The sequence below is a fragment of the Panulirus ornatus genome, chromosome 18 (genome assembly GCF_036320965.1).
Source record: "Panulirus ornatus isolate Po-2019 chromosome 18, ASM3632096v1, whole genome shotgun sequence".
In the NCBI taxonomy this organism is placed as follows: domain Eukaryota; kingdom Metazoa; phylum Arthropoda; class Malacostraca; order Decapoda; family Palinuridae; genus Panulirus; species Panulirus ornatus.
In genome coordinates, this window is record NC_092241.1 from 43,945,890 (window position 1) to 43,965,462 (window position 19,573).

General features: G+C 41.4%; 1 protein-coding gene across 1 annotated transcript in view; it reads left to right on the plus strand.

Annotated features, from left to right (window-relative positions):
• LOC139755041 (solute carrier family 22 member 7-like) overlaps window positions 1-19,573 on the plus strand; it is a 160,999-nt gene that overhangs the window by 120,218 nt on the left and 21,208 nt on the right. Inside the window, exon 2 of the mRNA XM_071673010.1 lies at window positions 6,617-6,764. Coding sequence (XP_071529111.1) covers window positions 6,624-6,764 — 141 coding nt within the window. The 5' untranslated portion in view covers window positions 6,617-6,623. The remainder of the gene's footprint in view (window positions 1-6,616; window positions 6,765-19,573) is intronic.

Sequence of the window (19,573 nt, forward strand, 5' to 3'; positions counted from 1 at the left end):
GATAAAGTTGTGCGCAGGAGGGTGTATATATATATATATATATATATATATATATATATATATATATATATATATATATATATATTCCTATGAGTCCACGGGGAAAATGAAACACGAAAAGTTCCCAAGTGCACTTTCGTGTAATAATCACATCATCAGGGGGGACACAAGAGAGGAATATAACAGTCAGTTGATATACATCGAAGAGACGAAGCTAGGATGCCATTTGGTAAACATGTGATTCTCCAGATCCATAAATGTTACATACAAATCCATTTGTTTTTCTTAGTATTTCTCACATACATTATTCAAAGCAAACACCTGATCCACACATCCTCTACCACTTCTGAAACCACACTGCTATTCCCCAATCTGATGGTTTGTACATGCCTTCACCCTTTCAATCAATACCCTCCCATATAATTTCCCAGGAATACTCAAGAAACTTATACCTCTGTAATTTGAGCACTCACTCTTATCCCCTTTGCCTTTGTACAATGGCACTATGCACACATTCCACCATTCCTCAGGCACCTGACCATGAATCATACATATATTAAATTACCTTACCAACCAGTCAACAATACAGTCACCCCATTTTTCCATAAATTCCACTACAATACCATCCAAACCTGCTGCCTTACCGGCTTTCATCTTCCGGAAAGCTTTTACTACCTCTTCTCTGTTTACAAAATCACTTTCCCTAACCCTCTCACTTTGCACACCACCTCGACCAAAACACCCTATATCTGCCACTCTATCATCGAACACATTCAACAAACCTTCAAAATACTCACTCCATCTCCTGATATCACCACTACTTGTTATCACCTCCCCATTAGCCCCCTTCACTGAAGTTCCCAGTCCCAGAACATCTTTTTATTCTCTCTAAAATGTAATGATACTCTCTCACCCCAACTCTCATTTGCACTCTATTTCACCTCTTGCACCTTTCTCTTGACCTCCTGCCTCTTTTTTTTTTTTATACATCTCCCACTCATTTGCATTTTGTCCCTGCAAAAATCGTTCAAATGCCTCTCTCTTCTCTTTCACTAATAATCTTACTTCTTCATCCCACCACTCACTACCCTTTCTAATCAACCCACCTCTCACGCTTCTCATGCCACAAGCATCTTTTCCGCAAGCCATCACTGCTTCCCTAAATACATCCCATTCCTCCCCTACTCCCCTTACCTTCTTTGTTCTCACCTTTTTCCATTCTGTACTCGGTCTCTCCAGGTACTTCCTCACACAAGTCTCCTTCCCAAGCTCACTTACTCTCACCACCCTCTTCCCCCCAACATTCTCTCTTCTTTTCTGAAAACCCATACAAATCTTCACCTTCGCCTCCACAAGATAATGATCAGACATCCCTCCAGTTACACCTCTCAGCACATTAACATCCAAAAGTCTCTCTTTCGCGCTTCTGTCAATTAACACGTAATCTAATAACGCTCTCTGGCCATCTCTCCTACTTACATACGTATACTTATGTATACTTATGTATTCCCAACCACCAGTCCTTTTTCAGCACATAAATCTACAAGGTCTTCATATCAATTTACAACACTGAACACCCCTTGTATACCAATTATTCCCTCAACTGCCACATTACTCATCTTTGCATTCAAATCACCCATCACTATAACCCATGGTCTTGTGCATCAAATCAATAACACACTCATTCAGCTGCTCCCAAAACACTTGCCTCTCATGATCTTTCTTCTCATGCTCAGGTGCATATGCAGCAATAATCACCCATCTCTCTCCAACAACTTTCAGTTTTACCCATATTAATCTAGAATTTACTCTCTTACATTCTATCACATACTCCCACAACTCCTGTTTCAGGAGTAGTACTACTCCTTCCCTTGCTCTTGTCCTCTCACTAACCCATGACTTTACTCCCAAGACATTCCCAAACCACTCTTCCCCTTTACTCTTGAGCTTCGTTTCACTCAGAGCCAAAACATCCAGGTTCCTTTCCTCAAACATACTACCTATCTCTCCTTTTTTCACATCTTGGTTACATCCACACACATTTAGACACCCCAATCTGAGCCTACGAGGTGGATGAGCACTCCCTGCGTGCCTCCTTGTTCTGTTTCCCATTTTAGAAAGTTAAAATACAAGGAGGGGAGGATTTCTGGCCCCGCGCTCCCCTCCCCTCTAGTCGCATTCTACGACACGTGAGGAATGCGTGGGAAGTATTCTTTCTTCTATATCCCCAGGGATAATATATATATATATATATATATATATATATATATATATATATATATATATATATATATATATATATATATATATTTATATATATATATATATATATATATATATATATATATATATATATATATATATATATATATATATATATATATATATATATATATATATATATGAAAAATGTAAGAAATAATTGAGAAAACTGAAACTTCTAGCTTGAAATGAAATGAAAAATGAATGTCACATAATGGTTCAACCTCTGGCTATGGAAAAGGGAAATACATAATTTATTTACACAAACGTCAATGGTAGTTTTCATCAATTTAACCACTGTATCATACTGCCTGGTCCACTTCTCTTAACATGAAACTGGTATATTGGCTTATGATGTTTCTCAATTGTCTTCATTACACAAACTACAACCATATCTTGGATACATGAGGGTAGGTGGTTGGTCATCCGCCATAGCAAAGTCTTGACAGACGAAAAGTTTATCTGGACCTCAAGTTTTCCAGTACATTCATGAAAAACACCTTTTTGCTTTCCATCTCTATCACTTTGAAAAATGCTCCATTTGTTCACATTTCAACGAAAGAATAAGCTTCAAAGTCTAAGCTACATTCTTTTCCAATTTCACTATTTTCTTGTCAGAGCACCATGTATGAAAACTATCACTCCAGTAACACAACTATAAACATTCACTTCCCCTTTAAAAGTTCTGGGGAAGTCTGTCTCAATACACTGCGGGTCACTCTACCACCTGGCGAGGTTTGTGTTGCAATGGTTCTTAATTATGGGCGTCGTCCTCTGGTCGGCCCTGGTCGTCTTCCAAGCGGGTGCTCATATATATATATATATATATATATATATATATATATATATATATATATATATATATATATATATATATATGGAAGCGGAAGTGAATCATAGGGTGGGTGAGGGGGCGAAAATCCTGGGAGCCTTGAAGAATGTGTGGAAGTCGAGAACATTATATCGGAAAGCAAAAATGGGTATGTTTGAAGGAATAGTGGTTCCAACAATGTTGTATGGTTGCGAGGCGTGGGCTATGGATAGAGTTGTGCGTAGGAGGGTGGATGTGCTGGAAATGAGATGTTTGAGGACAATGTGTGGTGTGAGGTGGTTTGATCGAGTAAGTAATGTAAGGGTAAGAGAGATGTGTGGAAATAAAAAGAGCGTGGTTGAGAGAGCAGGAGAGGGTGTTTTGAAATGGTTTGGGCACATGAAGAGAATGACTGAGGAAAGATTGACCAAGAGGATATATGTGTCGGAGGTGGAGGGAACGAGGAGAAGTGGGAGACCAAATTGGAGGTGGAAAGATGGAGTGAAAAAGATTATGAGTGATCGGGGCCTGAACATGCAGGAGGGTGAAAGACGGGCAAGGAATAGAGTGAATTGGATCGATGTGGTATACCGGGGTTGACGTGCTGCCAGTGGATTGAATCACGGCATGTGAAGCGTCTGGGGTAAACCATGGAAAGTTGTGTGGGGCCTGGATGTGGAAAGGGAGCTGTGGTTTCGGGCATTATTGCATGACAGCTAGAGAATGAGTGTGAACGAATGAGGCCTTTGTTGTCTTTTCCTAGCGCTACCTCGCACACATGAGGGGGGAGGGGGATGGTTTTCCATGTGTGGCGAGGTGGCGATGGGAATGAATAAAGTCAGACAGTGTGAATTGTGTGCATGGGTATATATGTATGTGTCTGTGTGTGTATGTATATGTGTACATTGAGATGTATTGGTATGAATATTTGCGTGTGTGGACGTGTGTGTATATACATGTGTATGGGGGTGGGTTGGGCCATTTGTTTCGTCTGTTTCCTTGCGCTACCTCGCAAACGCCGGAGACAGCGACAAAGCAAATATATATATATATATATATATATATATATATATATATATATATATATATATATATATATATATATGTGCGCAGGAGGGTGTATGTGCTGGAAATGAGATGTTTGAGGACAATGTGTGGTGTGAGGGGGTTTGATCGAGTAAGTAATGTAAGGGTAAGAGAGATTTATGGAAATAAAAGAGCGTGGTTGAGAGAGTAGAAGAGGGTGTTTTGAAATGGTTTGGGCACATGGAGAGAATGAGTGAGGAAAGATTGACCAAGAGGATTATGTGTCGGAGGTGGCGGGAACGAGAAGTGGGAGACCAAATTGGAGGTGGAAAGAAGGAGTGAAAAAGATTTTGAGTGATCGGGGCCTGAACATGCAGGAGGATGAAAGGCGGGCAAGGAATAGAGTGAATTGGATCAATGTGGTATACCGGGGTTGACGCGCTGTCAGTGGATTGAATCAGGGCATGTGAAGCGTCTGGGTTAAACCATGGAAAGTTGTGTGGGGCCTGGATGTGGAAAGGCAGCTGTCGTTTCGGGCATTATTGCATGACAGCTAGAGACTGAGTGTGAACGAATGGGGCCTTTGTTGTCTTTTCCTAGCGCTACCTCGCACACATGAGGGGGGAGGGGGATGGTATTCCATGTGTGGCGAGGTGGCGATGGGAATGAATAAAGGCAGACAGTGTGAATTGTGTGCATGGGTATATATGTATGTGTCTGTGTGTGTATGTATATGTGTACATTGAGATGTATTGGTATGAATATTTGCGTGTGTGGACGTGTGTGTATATACATGTGTATGGGGGTGGGTTGGGCCATTTGTTTCGTCTGTTTCCTTGCGCTACCTCGCAAACGCCGGAGACAGCGACAAAGCAAATATATATATATATATATATATATATATATATATATATATATATACATATATATATATATATATATATATATATATATATATATATATATATATATATGTGCGCAGGAGGGTGTATGTGCTGGAAATGAGATGTTTGAGGACAATGTGTGGTGTGAGGGGGTTTGATCGAGTAAGTAATGTAAGGGTAAGAGAGATTTATGGAAATAAAAGAGCGTGGTTGAGAGAGTAGAAGAGGGTGTTTTGAAATGGTTTGGGCACATGGAGAGAATGAGTGAGGAAAGATTGACCAAGAGGATTATGTGTCGGAGGTGGCGGGAACGAGAAGTGGGAGACCAAATTGGAGGTGGAAAGAAGGAGTGAAAAAGATTTTGAGTGATCGGGGCCTGAACATGCAGGAGGATGAAAGGCGGGCAAGGAATAGAGTGAATTGGATCAATGTGGTATACCGGGGTTGACGTGCTGTCAGTGGATTGAATCAGGGCATGTGAAGCGTCTGGGTTAAACCATGGAAAGTTGTGTGGGGCCTGGATGTGGAAAGGCAGCTGTCGTTTCGGGCATTATTGCATGACAGCTAGAGACTGAGTGTGAACGAATGGGGCCTTTGTTGTCTTTTCCTAGCGCTACCTCGCACACATGAGGGGGGAGGGGGATGGTATTCCATGTGTGGCGAGGTGGCGATGGGAATGAATAAAGGCAGACAGTGTGAATTGTGTGCATGGGTATATATGTATGTGTCTGTGTGTGTATATATATGTGTACATTGAGATATATAGGTATGTATATTTGCGTGTGTGGACGTGTATGTATATACATGTGTATTGGTGTGGGTTGGGCCATTTGTTTCGTCTGTTGCCTTGCGCTACCTCGCAAACGCGGGAGACAGCGACAAAGCAAAATAAAAAAAGACAAAATAAAAAATAATTTGTATGATATAGTCCATGAGCTCATAGCTTGTCACTAAGTGTAAGCATCTTTCATGCATCTAAGTGTAAGTAAATATTCTATTTCCTATTTGTTGAGCGTGGAATTTCATGTTCATTACTTCTGCTTTTCTTTCTGTAAAGATTCCATCTCTCTTAAGATGCATTTCATTTAAGTTACATCAGAAATGTTGAACTCTGCATCCAGAAGCTTAATGCAGACCACATTCCTGATATCCTGATGCATTTTATCAAGGTTCACTTCAATAGAATGTGGTAATTATTGTCACATTTTCTTTAATGTCCAGAAGATAATTCACGGTAAGTTTGGTGATATAGTAGACAGTGATATATAGCTTTACCAGTTCATGAGAGATAAATGGGTTCCTTCCTATGGTCAGCAATAGATCTAATATGTTCTTGCCTAACATTAGGTCATGAATGATCTGAGTAAAAAGAAAAGAACAGTCTTCTGCTGAAGCGATAAACTACTGTCTTTCTCTTTTTTCACCAGTCCAGAAAATCCAATCGGAATTAGTTGTTAGAATCTACCTACAATCATTACTTCTTTTCTGTGAATGAAGTAACAAAATTTACTTTATATTATATTGAGGTCTAACTACATCTCCAATAATGATCATGGGCGTCTCATTTATCAGTTTGATATACAACTAGACGTATGTGCCTACGTCAATGTTATGTAACCAGTTGCAACTACAGTTCCAGCATGGGGGACGGCAGCCATCCAGGCGCGACCATGGCGCGGGACTTCGATCAGATGCTGGAGAAGGTGGGTTCCTACGGACCTTACCAGAAGTGGAGGATCATCCTCATCCTTGTTCCTGTGTCCTTCTTTGTGGCATTTACGGTAAGCAGTCGACATTCATTTACACATACACACACACACACACACACACACACATACACATACACACACACAGACATGTATATATATATATATATATTTTTTTTTTTTTTTTTTTTTTTTTTTTTTTTATACTTTGTCGCTGTCTCCCGCGTTTGCGAGGTAGCGCAAGGAAACAGACGAAAGAAATGGCCCAACCCCCCCCCATACACATGTACATACACACGTCCACACATGCAAATATACATACCTACACAGCTTTCCATGGTTTACCCCAGACGCTTCACATGCCTTGATTCAATCCACTGACAGCACGTCAACCCCTGTATACCACATCGCTCCAATTCACTCTATTCCTTGCCCTCCTTTCACCCTCCTGCGTGTTCAGGCCCCGATCACACAAAATCTTTTTCACTCCATCTTTCCACCTCCAATTTGGTCTCCCTCTTCTCCTCGTTCCCTCCACCTCCGACACATATATCCTCTTGGTCAATCTTTCCTCACTCATTCTCTCCATGTGCCCAAACCATTTCAAAACACCCTCTTCTGCTCTCTCAACCACGCTCTTTTTATTTCCACACATCTCTCTTACCCTTACGTTACTTACTCGATCAAACCACCTCACACCACACATTGTCCTCAAACATCTCATTTCCAGCACATCCATCCTCCTGCGCACAACTCTATCCATAGCCCACGCCTCGCAACCATACAACATTGTTGGAACCACTATTCCTTCAAACATACCCATTTTTGCTTTCCGAGATAATGTTCTCGACTTCCACACATTTTTCAAGGCTCCCAAAATTTTCGCCCCCTCCCCCACCCTATGATCCACTTCCGCTTCCATGGTTCCATCCGCTGCCAGATCCACTCCCAGATATCTAAAACACTTCACTTCCTCCAGTTTTTCTCCATTCAAACTCACCTCCCAATTGACTTGACCCTCAACCCTACTGTACCTAATAACCTTGCTCTTATTCACATTTACTCTTAACTTTCTTCTTCCACACACTTTACCAAACTCAGTCACCAGCTTCTGCAGTTTCTCACATGAATCAGCCACCAGCGCTGTATCATCAGCGAACAACAACTGACTCACTTCCCAAGCTCTCTCATCCCCAACAGACTTCATACTTGCCCCTCTTTCCAGGACTCTTGCATTTACCTCCCTAACAACCCCATCCATAAACAAATTAAACAACCATGGAGACATCACACACCCCTGCCGCAAACCTACATTCACTGAGAACCAATCACTTTCCTCTCTTCCTACACGTACACATGCCTTACATCCTCGATAAAAACTTTTCACTGCTTCTAACAACTTGCCTCCCACACCATATATTCTTAATACCTTCCACAGAGCATCTCTATCAACTCTATCATATGCCTTCTCCAGATCCATAAATGCTACATACAAATCCATTTGCTTTTCTAAGTATTTCTCACATACATTCTTCAAAGCAAACACCTGATCCACACATCCTCTACCACTTCTGAAACCGCACTGCTCTTCCCCAATCTGATGCTCTGTACATGCCTTCACCCTCTCAATCAATACCCTCCCATATAATTTACCAGGAATACTCAACAAACTTATACCTCTGTAATTTGAGCACTCACTCTTATCCCCTTTGCCTTTGTACAATGGCACTATGCACGCATTCCGCCAATCCTCAGGCACCTCACCATGAGTCATACATACATTAAATAACCTTACCAACCAGTCAACAATACAGTCACCCCCTTATATATATATATATATATATATATATATATATATATATATATATATATATATATATATATATATATATATATATATATATATATATATATATATATATATATATTTTCCCCGGGGATAGGGGACAAAGAATACTTCCCACGTATTCCCTGCGTGTCGTAAAAGGCGACTAAAAGGGGAGGGAGCGGGGGGCTGGAAATCCTCCTCTCTCTTTTATTTTTATTATTTAATTTTCCAAAAGAAGGAACAAAGAATTGGGCCAGGTGAGGGTATTCCCTCAAAGGCCCAGCCCTCTGTTCTTAACGCTACCTCGCTAATGCGGGAAATGGCGAACAGTTTGAAAGAAAAGAAAATATATATATATATATATATATATATATATATATATATATATATATATATATATATATACATAATAATATATATATATATATATATATATATATATATATATATATATATATATATATATATATATATATATATATATATCTTTTTTTTTGTCGCTGTCTCCCGCGTTTGCGAGGTAGCGCAAGGAAACAGACGAAAGAAATGGCCCAACCCACCCCCATACACATGTATATACATACGTACACACACGCAAATATACATACCTACATATATATATATGTAATTATATATATATAACTAGTCGCCTTCTACGACACGCAGGGAATATGTGGGAAGTATTCTTTCTCCCTTATCCCCAGGGAAAAATATATAGGTATGTATATTTGCAAGGCAAAGGCAGCAGGTTTGGATGGTATTGCAGTGGAATTTATTAAAAAAGGGGGTGACTGTATTGTTGACTGGTTGGTAAGGTTATTTAATGTATGTATGACTCATGGTGAGGTGCCTGAGGATTGGCGGAATGCGTGCATAGTGCCATTCTACAAAGGCAAAGGGGATAAGAGTGAGTGCTCAAATTACAGAGGTATAAGTTTGTTGAGTATTCCTGGCAAATTATATGGGAGGGTATTGATTGAGAGGATGAAGGCATGTACAGAGCATCAGATTGGGGAAGAGCAGTGTGGTTTCAGAAGTGGTAGGGGATGTGTGGATCAGGTGTTTGCTTTGAAGAATGTATGTGAGAAATACTTAGAAAAGCAAATGGATTTGTATGTAGCATTTATGGATCTGGAGAAGGCATATGATAGAGTTGATAGAGATGCTCTGTGGAAGGTATTAAGAATATATGGTGTGGGAGGCAAGTTATTAGAAGCAGTGAAAAGTTTTTATCGAGGATGTAAGGCATGTGTACGTGTAGGAAGAGAGGAAAGTGATTGGTTCTCAGTGAATGTAGGTTTGCGGCAGGGGTGTGTGATGTCTCCATGGTTGTTTAATTTGTTTATGGATGGGGTTGTTAGGGAGGTGAATGCAAGAGTTTTGGAAAGAGGGGCAAGTATGGAGTCTGTTGGGGATGAGAGAGCTTGGGAAGTGAGTCAGTTGTTGTTCTTTGATGATACAGCGCTGGTGGCTGATTCATGTGAGAAACTGCAGAAGCTGGTGACTGAGTTTGGTAAAGTGTGTGAAAGAAGAAAGTTAAGAGTAAATGTGAATAAGACCAAGGTTATTAGGTACAGTAGGGTTGAGGGTCAATTCAATTGGGAGGTGAGTTTGAATGGAGAAAAACTGGAGGAAGTGAAGTGTTTTAGATATCTGGGAGTGGATCTGGCAGCGGATGGAACCATGGAAGCGGAAGTGGATCATAGGGTGGGGGAGGGGGCGAAAATTCTGGGGGCCTTGAAGAATGTGTGGAAGTCGAGAACATTATCTCGGAAAGCAAAAATGGGTATGTTTGAAGGAATAGTGGTTCCAACAATGTTGTATGGTTGCGAGGCGTGGGCTATGGATAGAGTTGTGCGCAGGAGGATGGATGTTCTGGAAATGAGATGTTTGAGGACAATGTGTGGTGTGAGGTGGTTTGATCGAGTAAGTAACGTAAGGGTAAGAGAGATGTGTGGAAATAAAAAGAGCGTGGTTGAGAGAGCAGAAGAGGGTGTTTTGAAATGGTTTGGTCACATGGAGAGAATGAGTGAGGAAAGATTGACCAAGAGGATATATGTGTCGGAGGTGGAGGGAACGAGGAGAAGAGGGAGACCAAATTGGAGGTGGAAAGATGGAGTGAAAAAGATTTTGTGTGATCGGGGCCTGAACATGCAGGAGGGTGAAAGGAGGGCAAAGAATAGAGTGAATTAGAGCGATGTGGTATACCGGGGTTGACGTGCTGTCAGTGGATTGAATCAAGGCATGTGTATGGGGGTGGGTTGGGCCATTTCTTTCGTCTGTTTCATTGCGCTACCTCGCAAACGCGGGAGACAGCGACAAAGCAAAAAAAAAAAGAAATATATATATATATATATATATATATATATATATATATATATATATATATATATATATATATATATATCATATATTATTAGGGCAAGGGAAGGAGTAGCACTACTCCTGAATCAGGAGTTTTGGGAGTCTGTGATAGAGTGTAAGAAAGTAAATTCTAGATTCATATGGGTAAAACTCAAAGTTGATGGAGAGAGATGGGTGATTATTGGTGCATATGCACCTGGGCATGAGAAGAAAGATCATGAGACGTAAGTGTTTTGGGAGCAGCTGAATGAGTGTGTTAGTGGTTTTGATGCACAAGACCGGGTTATAGTGATGGGTGATTTGAATGCAAAGGTGAGTAATGTGGCAGTTGAGGGAATAATTGGTATGCATGGAGTTTTCAGTGTTGTAAATGGAAATGGTGAAGAGCTTGTAGATTTATGTGCTGAAAAAGGACTGGTGATTGGGAATACCTGGTTTAAAAAGCGAGATATACATAAGTATACGTATGTAAGTAGGAGAGATGGCCAGAGAGCGTTATTTGATTACGTGTTAATTGATAGACGCACGAAAGAGAGACTTTTGGATGTTAATGTGCTGAGAGGTGCAACTGGAGGGATGTCTGATCATTATCTTGTGGAGGCGAAGGTGAAGATTTGTGGGAGTTTTCAGAAAAGAAGAGAGAATGTTGGGGTGAAGGGAGTGGTGAGAGTAAGTGAGCTTGGGAAGGAGACTGTGTGAGGAAGTACCTGGAGAGACTGAGTACAGAATGGAAAAAGGTGAGATCAAAGGAGGTAAGGGGAGTGGGGGAGGACTGAGATGTATTTAGGGAAGCAGTGATGGCTTGCGCAAAAGATGCTTGTGGCATGAGAAGCGTGGGAGGTGGGTTGATTACAAAAAGGTAGTGAGTGGTGGGATGAAGAAGTAAGATTATTAGTGAAAGAGAAGAGAAAGGCATTTGAACGATTTTTGCAGGGAAAAAATGCAAATGAGTGGGAGAGGTATAAAAGAAAGAGGCTGGAGGTCAAGAGAAAGGTGCAAGAGGTGAAAAAGAGGGCGAATGAGAGTTTGGGTGAGAGAGTATCATTAAATTTCAGGGAGAATAAAAAGATGTTTTGGAAGGAGGTAAATAAAGTGCGTAAGACAAGGGAGCAAATGGGAACTTCAGTGAAGGGGGCTAATGAGGAGGTGATAACAAGTAGTGGTGATGTAAGAAGGAGATGGAGCGAGTATTTTGAAGGTCTGTTGAATGTGTTTGATGATGGAGTGGCAGATATAGGGTGTTTTGGTCGAGGTAGTGTGCAAAGTGAGAGGGTTAGGGAAAATGATTTCGTAAATAGAGAGGAGGTAGTAAAAGCTTTACGGAAGATTAAAGCCGGCAAAGCAGCAGGTTTGGATGGTATTGCAGTGGAATTTATTAAAAAAGGGGGTGACTGTATTGTTGACTGGTTGTTAAGGCTATTTAACGTATGTGTGATTCATGGTGAGGTGCCTGAGGATTGGTGGAATGCTTGCATATCCACTTTGCCATTGTACAAAGGCAAAGGGGATAAGAGTGAGTGCTCAAATTACAGAGGTATAAGTTTGTTGAGTATTCCTGGTAAATTATATGGAAGGGTATTGATTGAGAGGGTGAAGGCGTGTACAGAGCATCAGATTGGGGAAGAGCAGTGTGGTTTCAGAAGTGGTAGAGGATGTGTGGATCAAGTGTTTGCTTTGAAGAATGTATGTGAGAAATACTTAGAAATACAAATGGATTTGTATGTAGCATTTATGGATAGTAGGCATAGGATAGAGTTGATAGAGATGCTCTACGGAGGGTTTTAAGAATATATGGTGTGGGAGGCAAGTTGTTAGAAGCAGTGAAAAGTTTTTATCGAGAATGAAAGGCATGTGTACGTGTAGGAAGAGAGGAAAGTGATTGGTTCTCAGTGAATGTAGGTTTGCGACAGGGGTGCGTGATGTCTCCATGGTTGTTTAATTTGTTTATGGATGGGGTTGTTAGGGAGGTGAATGCAAGAGTTTTGGTAAGAGGGGCAAGTATGAAGTCTGTTGTGGATGAGAGATCTTGGGAAGTGAGTCAGTTGTTGTTCACTGATGATACAGCGCTGGTGACTGATCCATGTAAGAAACTGCAGAAGCTGGTGACTGAGTTTCGTAAAGTGTGTGAAAGAAGAAATTTAAGAGTAAATGTGAATAAGAGCAAGGGTATTAGGTACAGTAGGGTTGAGCGTAAAGTCAATTGGGAGGTAAGCTTGAATGGAGAGAAACTGGAGGAAACAAAGTGTTTTAGATATCTGGGAGTGGATCTAGCAGCGGATGAAACCATGGAAGCGGAAGTGAATCATAGGGTGGGGGAGGGGGTGAAAATTCTGGGAGCCTTGAAGAATGTTTGGACGTCGAGAACATTATCTCGGAAAGCAAAAATGGGTATGTTTGAAGGAATAGTGGTTCCAACAATGTTGTATGGTTGCGAGGCGTGGGCTATGGATAGAGTTGTGCGCAGGAGGGTGGATGTGCTGGAAATGAGATGTTTGAGGACAATGTGTGGTGTGAGGTGGTTTGATCGAGTAAGTAATGTAAGGGTGAGAGAGATGTGTGGAAATAAAAAGAGTGTGGTTGAGAGAGCAGAAGAGGGTGTTTTGAAATGTTTTGGTCACATGGGGAGAATGAGTGGGGAAAGATTGACCAAGAGGATATATGTGTCGGAGGTGGAGGGAACGAGGAGAAGTGGGAGACCAAATTGAAGGTGGAAAGATTGAGTGAAAAAGATTTTGAGTGATCGGTGCCTGAACATGCAGGAGGGTGAAAGGCGTGCAAGGAATAGAGTGAAATGGAACGATGTGGTATACCGGGGTCGACGTGCTGTCAATGGATTGAACCAGGGCATGTGAAGCGTCTGGGTTAAACCATGGAAAGTGTGTGGGTCCTGGATGTGGAAAGAGAGCTGTGGTTTCGGTGCATTATTACATGACAGCTAGAGACTGAGCGTGAACGAATGGGGCATTTGGTGTCTTTCCTAGCGCTACCTCGCACACATGAGGGGGGAGGGGGTTGTTATACCATGTGTGGCGAGGTGGCGATGAGAACAAATAAAGGCAGACAGTATGAATTATGTACATGTGTATATATGTATATGTCTGTGTGTGTATATATATGTGTACATTGAGATGTATAGGTTGTTATACCATGTGTGGCGAGGTGGCGATGAGAACAAATAAAGGCAGACAGTATGAATTATGTACGTGTGTATATATGTATATGTCTGTGTGTGTATATATATGTGTACATTGAGATGTATAGGTTACATATGTATATTTGCGTGTGTGGACGTGTATGTATATACGTGTGTATGTGTGCGGGTTGGGCCATTCTTTCGTCTGTTTTCTTGCGCTACCTCGCTAACGCGGGAGACAGCGACAAAGCAAAAATGAATAATATATATATATATATATATATATATATATATATATATATATATATATATATATATATATATATATATATATATATATATTTTTTTTTCTTTTTTTTTTTTTTGCTTTGTCGAAGTCTCCCGCGTTTGCGAGGTAGCGCAAGGAAACAGACGAAAGAATGTGTGTGGATGTAACCAAGATGTGAAAAAAGGAGAGATACGTAGTATGTTTGAGGAAAGGAACCTGGATGTTTTGGCTCTGAGTGAAACGAAGCTCAAGGGTAAAGGGGAAGAGTGGTTTTGGAATGTCTTGGAAGTAAAGTCAGGGGTTAATGACAGGACAAGAGCAAGGAATGGAGTAGCACTTCTCCTGAATCAGGAGTTGTGGGGGTATATGATAGAATGTAAGAAAGTAAATTCTAGACTAAAATGGGTAAAACTGAAAGTTGATGGAGAGAGATGGGTGATTATTGGTGCATATGCACCTGGGCATGAGAAGAAAGATCATGAGAGGCAAGTGTTTTCGGAGCAGCAGAATGAGTGTGTTAATGGTTTTGATGCACAAGACCGGGTGATAGTGATGGGTGATTTGAATGCAAAGGTGAGTAATGTGGCAGTTGAGGGAATAATTGGTATACATGGGGTGTTCAATGTTGTAAATGGAAATGGTGAAGAGCTTGCAGATTTATGTGCTGAAAAATGACTGGTGATTGGGAATACCTGGTTTAAAAAGCGACATATACATAAGTATACGTATGTAAGTAGGAGAGATGGCCAGAGAGCGTTATTGGATTACGTGTTAATTGACAGGAGCGCGAAAGAGAGACTTTTGGATGTTAATGTGCTGAGAGGAGCAACTGGAGGAATGTCTGATCATTATCTTGTGGAGGCGAAGGTGAAGATTTGTATGGGTTTTCAGAAAAGAAGAGAGAATGTTGGGGTGAAGAGGGTGGTGAGAGTAAGTGAGCTTGGGAAGGAGACTTGTGTGAGGAAGTACCAGGAGAGACTGAGTACAGAATGTTAAAAGATGAGAACAAAGGAGGTAAGGGGAGTTGGGGAGGAATGGGATGTATTTAGGGAAGCAGTGATGGCTTGCGCAAAAGATGCTTGTGGCATGAGAAGCGTGGGAGGTGGGTTGATTAGAAAAGGTAGTGAGTGGTGGGATGAAGAAGTAAGATTATTAGTGGAAGAGAAGAGGGAGGCATTTGGACGATTTTTTGGAGGGAAAAAATGCAAATGAGTGGGAGATGTATAAAAGAAAGAGACAGAAGGTCAAGAGAAAGGTGCAAGAGGTGAAAAAGATGGCAAATGAGAGTTGGGGTGAGAGAGTATCATTAAATTTTAGGGAGAATGTTCTGGAAGGAGGTAAATAAAGTGCGTAAGACAAGGGAGCAAATGGGAACTTCAGTGAAGGGGGCTAATGGGGAGGTGATAACAAGTAGTGATGATGTGAGAAGGAGATGGATTGAGTATTTTGAAGGTTTGTTGAGTATGGTTGATGATGGAGTGGCAGATATAGGGTGTTTTGCTCGAGGTGGTGTGTAAAGTGAGAGGGTTAGGGAAAATGATTTGGTAAACAGAGAAGAGGTAGTAAAAGCTTTGCCGAAGATGAAAGCCGGCAAGGCAGCAGGTTTGGACGGTTTTGCAGTGGAATTTATTAAAAAAGTGGGTGACTGTATTGTTGACTGGTTGGTAAGGTTATTTAATGTATGTATGACTCATGGTGAGGTGCCTGAGGATTGGCGGAATGTGTGCATAGTGCCATTGTATAAAGGGAAAGGGGATAAGAGTGAGTGCTCAAATTACAGAGGTATAAGTTTGTTGAGTACTCCTGGGAAATTATATGGGAGGGTATTGATTGAGAGGGTGAAGGCATGTACAGATCATCAGATTGGGGAAGAGCATTGTGGTTTCAGAAGTGGTAGAGGATTTGTGGATTAGGTTTTTGCTTTAAAGAATGTATGTGAGAAATACTTAGAAAAGCAAATGGATTTGTATTTAGCATTTATGGATCTGGAGAAGGCATATGAAAGAAATGACAGAGATGCTCTGTGGAAGGTACTAAGAATATATGGTGTGGGAGGCAAGTTGTTAGAAGCAGTGAAAAGTTTTTATCGAGGATGTAAGTCATGTGTACGTGTAGGAAGAGAGGAAAGTGATTGGTTCTCAGTGAATTTAGGTTTAGCGGCAGGGGTCTTCGATGTCTCCATGGTTGTTTAATTTGTTTATGGATGAGGTTGTTAGGGAGGTGAGTGCAAGAGTTTCGGAAAGAGGGGCAAGTATGCTGTCTATTGTGGATGAGAGAGCTTGGGAAGTGAGTCAGTTGTTGTTCGCTTATGATATATCGCTGGTGGCTGATTCATGTGAGAAACTGCAGAAGCTGGTGACTGAGTTTGGTAAAGTGTGTGAAAGAAGAAAGTTAAGAGTAAATGTGAATAAGAGCAAGGTTATTAGGTACAGTAGGGTTGAGGGTCAAGTCAATTGGGAGGTAAGTTTGAATGGAGATAAAGTGGAGGAAGTAAAGTGTTTTAGATATCTGGGAGTGGATCTGGCAGCGGATGGAACCTTGGAAGCGGAAGTGAATCATAGGGTGGGGGAGGGGGCGAAAATCCTGGGAGCCTTGAAGAATGTTTGGAAGTCGAGAACATTATCTCGGAAAGCAAAAATGGGTAAGTTTGAAGGAATAGTGGTTCCAACATTGTTGTATGGCTGCGAGGCGTGGGCTATGGATAGAATAGTGCGCAGGAGGGTGGATGTGCTGGTAATGAGATGTTTGAGGACAATATGTGGTGTGAGGTGGTTTGATCGAGTAAGAAATGTAAAGGTAAGAGAGATGTGTGGAAATAAGAAGAGCGTGGTTGAGAGATCAGAAAAGGGTGTTTTGAAATGGTTTGGGCACATGGAGAGAATGAGTGATGAAAGATTGACCAAGAGGATATATGTGTCGGAGGTGGAGGGAACGAGGAGAAGTGGGAGACCAAATTGGAGGTGGAAAGATGTAGTGAAAAAGATTTTGAGTGATCGTGGCCTGAACATGCAGGAGGGTGAAAGGCGGGCAAGGAATAGAGTGAGTTGGATCGATGTGGTATACCGGAGTCGACGTGTTGTCAATGGATTGAATCAGGGCATGTGAAGCGTCTGGGGTAAAACATGGAAAGTTGTGTGCGGCCTGGATGTGGAAAGGGAGCTGTGGTTTCGGGCATTATTGCATGACAGCTAGAGTCTGAGTGTTAACGAATGGGGCCTTTGTTGTCTTTTCCTTGCGCTACCTCGCACACATGAGGGGGAGGGGGATGTTATTCCATGTGTGGCGAGGTGGCGATGGGAACGAATAAAGGCAGACAGTATGAATTATGTACATGTGTATATATGTATATGTCTGTGTGTGTATATATACGTGTACATTGAGATGTATAGGTATGCATATTTGCGTGTGTGGACGTGTATGTATATACATGTGTATATGGGCGGGTTGGGCCATTCTTTCCTCTGTTTCCTTGCGCTACCTCGCTAACGCCGAAGACAGCGACAAAGTAAAATAATAGTATATATATATATATATATATATATATATATATATATATATATATATATATATAACATCCCAGGGGATACGGGATGCATTTAGGGAAGCAGTGATCGCTTGCGCAAAAGATTCTTGCGGTATCAGAATCGTAGGAGGTGGGCAGATTAGAAAGGGTAGTGAGTTGTGGGATGAAGAAGTAAGATTTTTGCAGGGGAATAGTGCAGATGGCTGGTAGATGTATAAAAGAAAGAGGCAAGAGGGCAAGAGAAAGGTAAAAGATTTGAAAAAGATGGGATATGACAGATGGGGTGAGAAAGTGTCATTAAATTTTAGGGAGAATTTAAAGATGCTTTAGAAGGCGGTAAATACAGTGTGGATGATTAGAAAACAAATTGGAACATCAAATAGCCCCCATCGGTGAAGGGAGCTATTGGGAAGGTAATAACAAGTAATGGTAATGTGAGGAGATGGAGTGAGTATTTTGAGGGTTTGTTGAATGTGTTTGATGATAGAGTGGCAGATATAGGTCCTTTTGGTCGAGGTGGTATGAGAAGTGAGAGAGTCAGGGAGAAAGATTTGGTAAACAGAGAAGAGGTAGTGAAAGCTTTGTGGAAGATGACAGCCGGCAAGGCGGCGGGTTTGGATGGTATTGCAGTGGAATCTATTGAAAAGGGGGGTGACTGTGTTGTTGACTGGTTGGTGAGGATATTCACTGTATGTATGGCTCATGGTGAAGTGACTGAGGATTGGCGGAATACATGCATAGTGCCATTGCACACAGGCATGGGGGATAAAAGTGTGCTCAAATTACACAGGTATATGTTTGCTGAGCATTCCTGGGAAATCATATGGGAAGGTGATTGAGAGGGTGAAGGCACGTACAGAACATCGGATTGGGGAAGAGTAGTGTGGTTTCAAAAGTGGTAGAGGATGTGTGGATCAGGTGTTTGCTTTGAAGAATGTATGTGAGAAATACTTAGAAAAACAAGTGGATCTGTTTGTAGCATTTATTGATCTGGAGAAGGAATATGATAGAATTCATAGAGAAGCGCGGTGGAAGGCACGAAGAGTATATGGTGTTGGAGGCAAGTTGCTAGAAACAGTGAAAAGTTTTTATCGAGTATGCAAGGCATGAGTGCGAATAGGAAGAGAGGAAAGTGATTGGTTCTCAGTGAATGTTGGTTTGCGGCAGGAGTGCGTGATGTCCTCATGGTTGTTTGATTTGTTTATGGATGGGGTTTTTAGGGAGGTGAATGCAAGAGTTTTGGAGAGAGGGGCAAGTATGTAGTCTGTTCCGGATGAGAGGGCTTAGGAAGTAAGTTGGTTGTTGTTCATTGATGAAACAGCTGTGATGGCTGATTTGTGTTAGAAACTGCAGAAGCTGGTGACTGAGTTTAGTAAAGTGTGTGAAAGAACAAAGCTGAGAGTAAATATGAATAAGACGAAGTTTATTAGGTACAGGAGGGTTGAGGGACAAGTTAATTGGGAGGTAAGTTTGAATGGAGAAAAACTGGAGGAAGTGAAGTGTTTTAGATATCTGGGAGTGGATTTGGCAACGGATGGAACCATGGAAGCGGAAGTGAGTCAGAGGGTTGGGGAGGGGGAGAAAGTTCTGGGAGCGTTTGAAAATGTGTGGAAGGCGAGAACATTACCTTGGAAAGCAAAAATGGGTATATTTGAAGTAATAGTGGTTCCAACAATGTTATATGGTTGCGAGGCGTGGACTATAGATAGTGTTGCGCTGAGGAAGGTGTTGGAGACGAGATGTTTGAGTACAGTATGTTGTGTGAGAC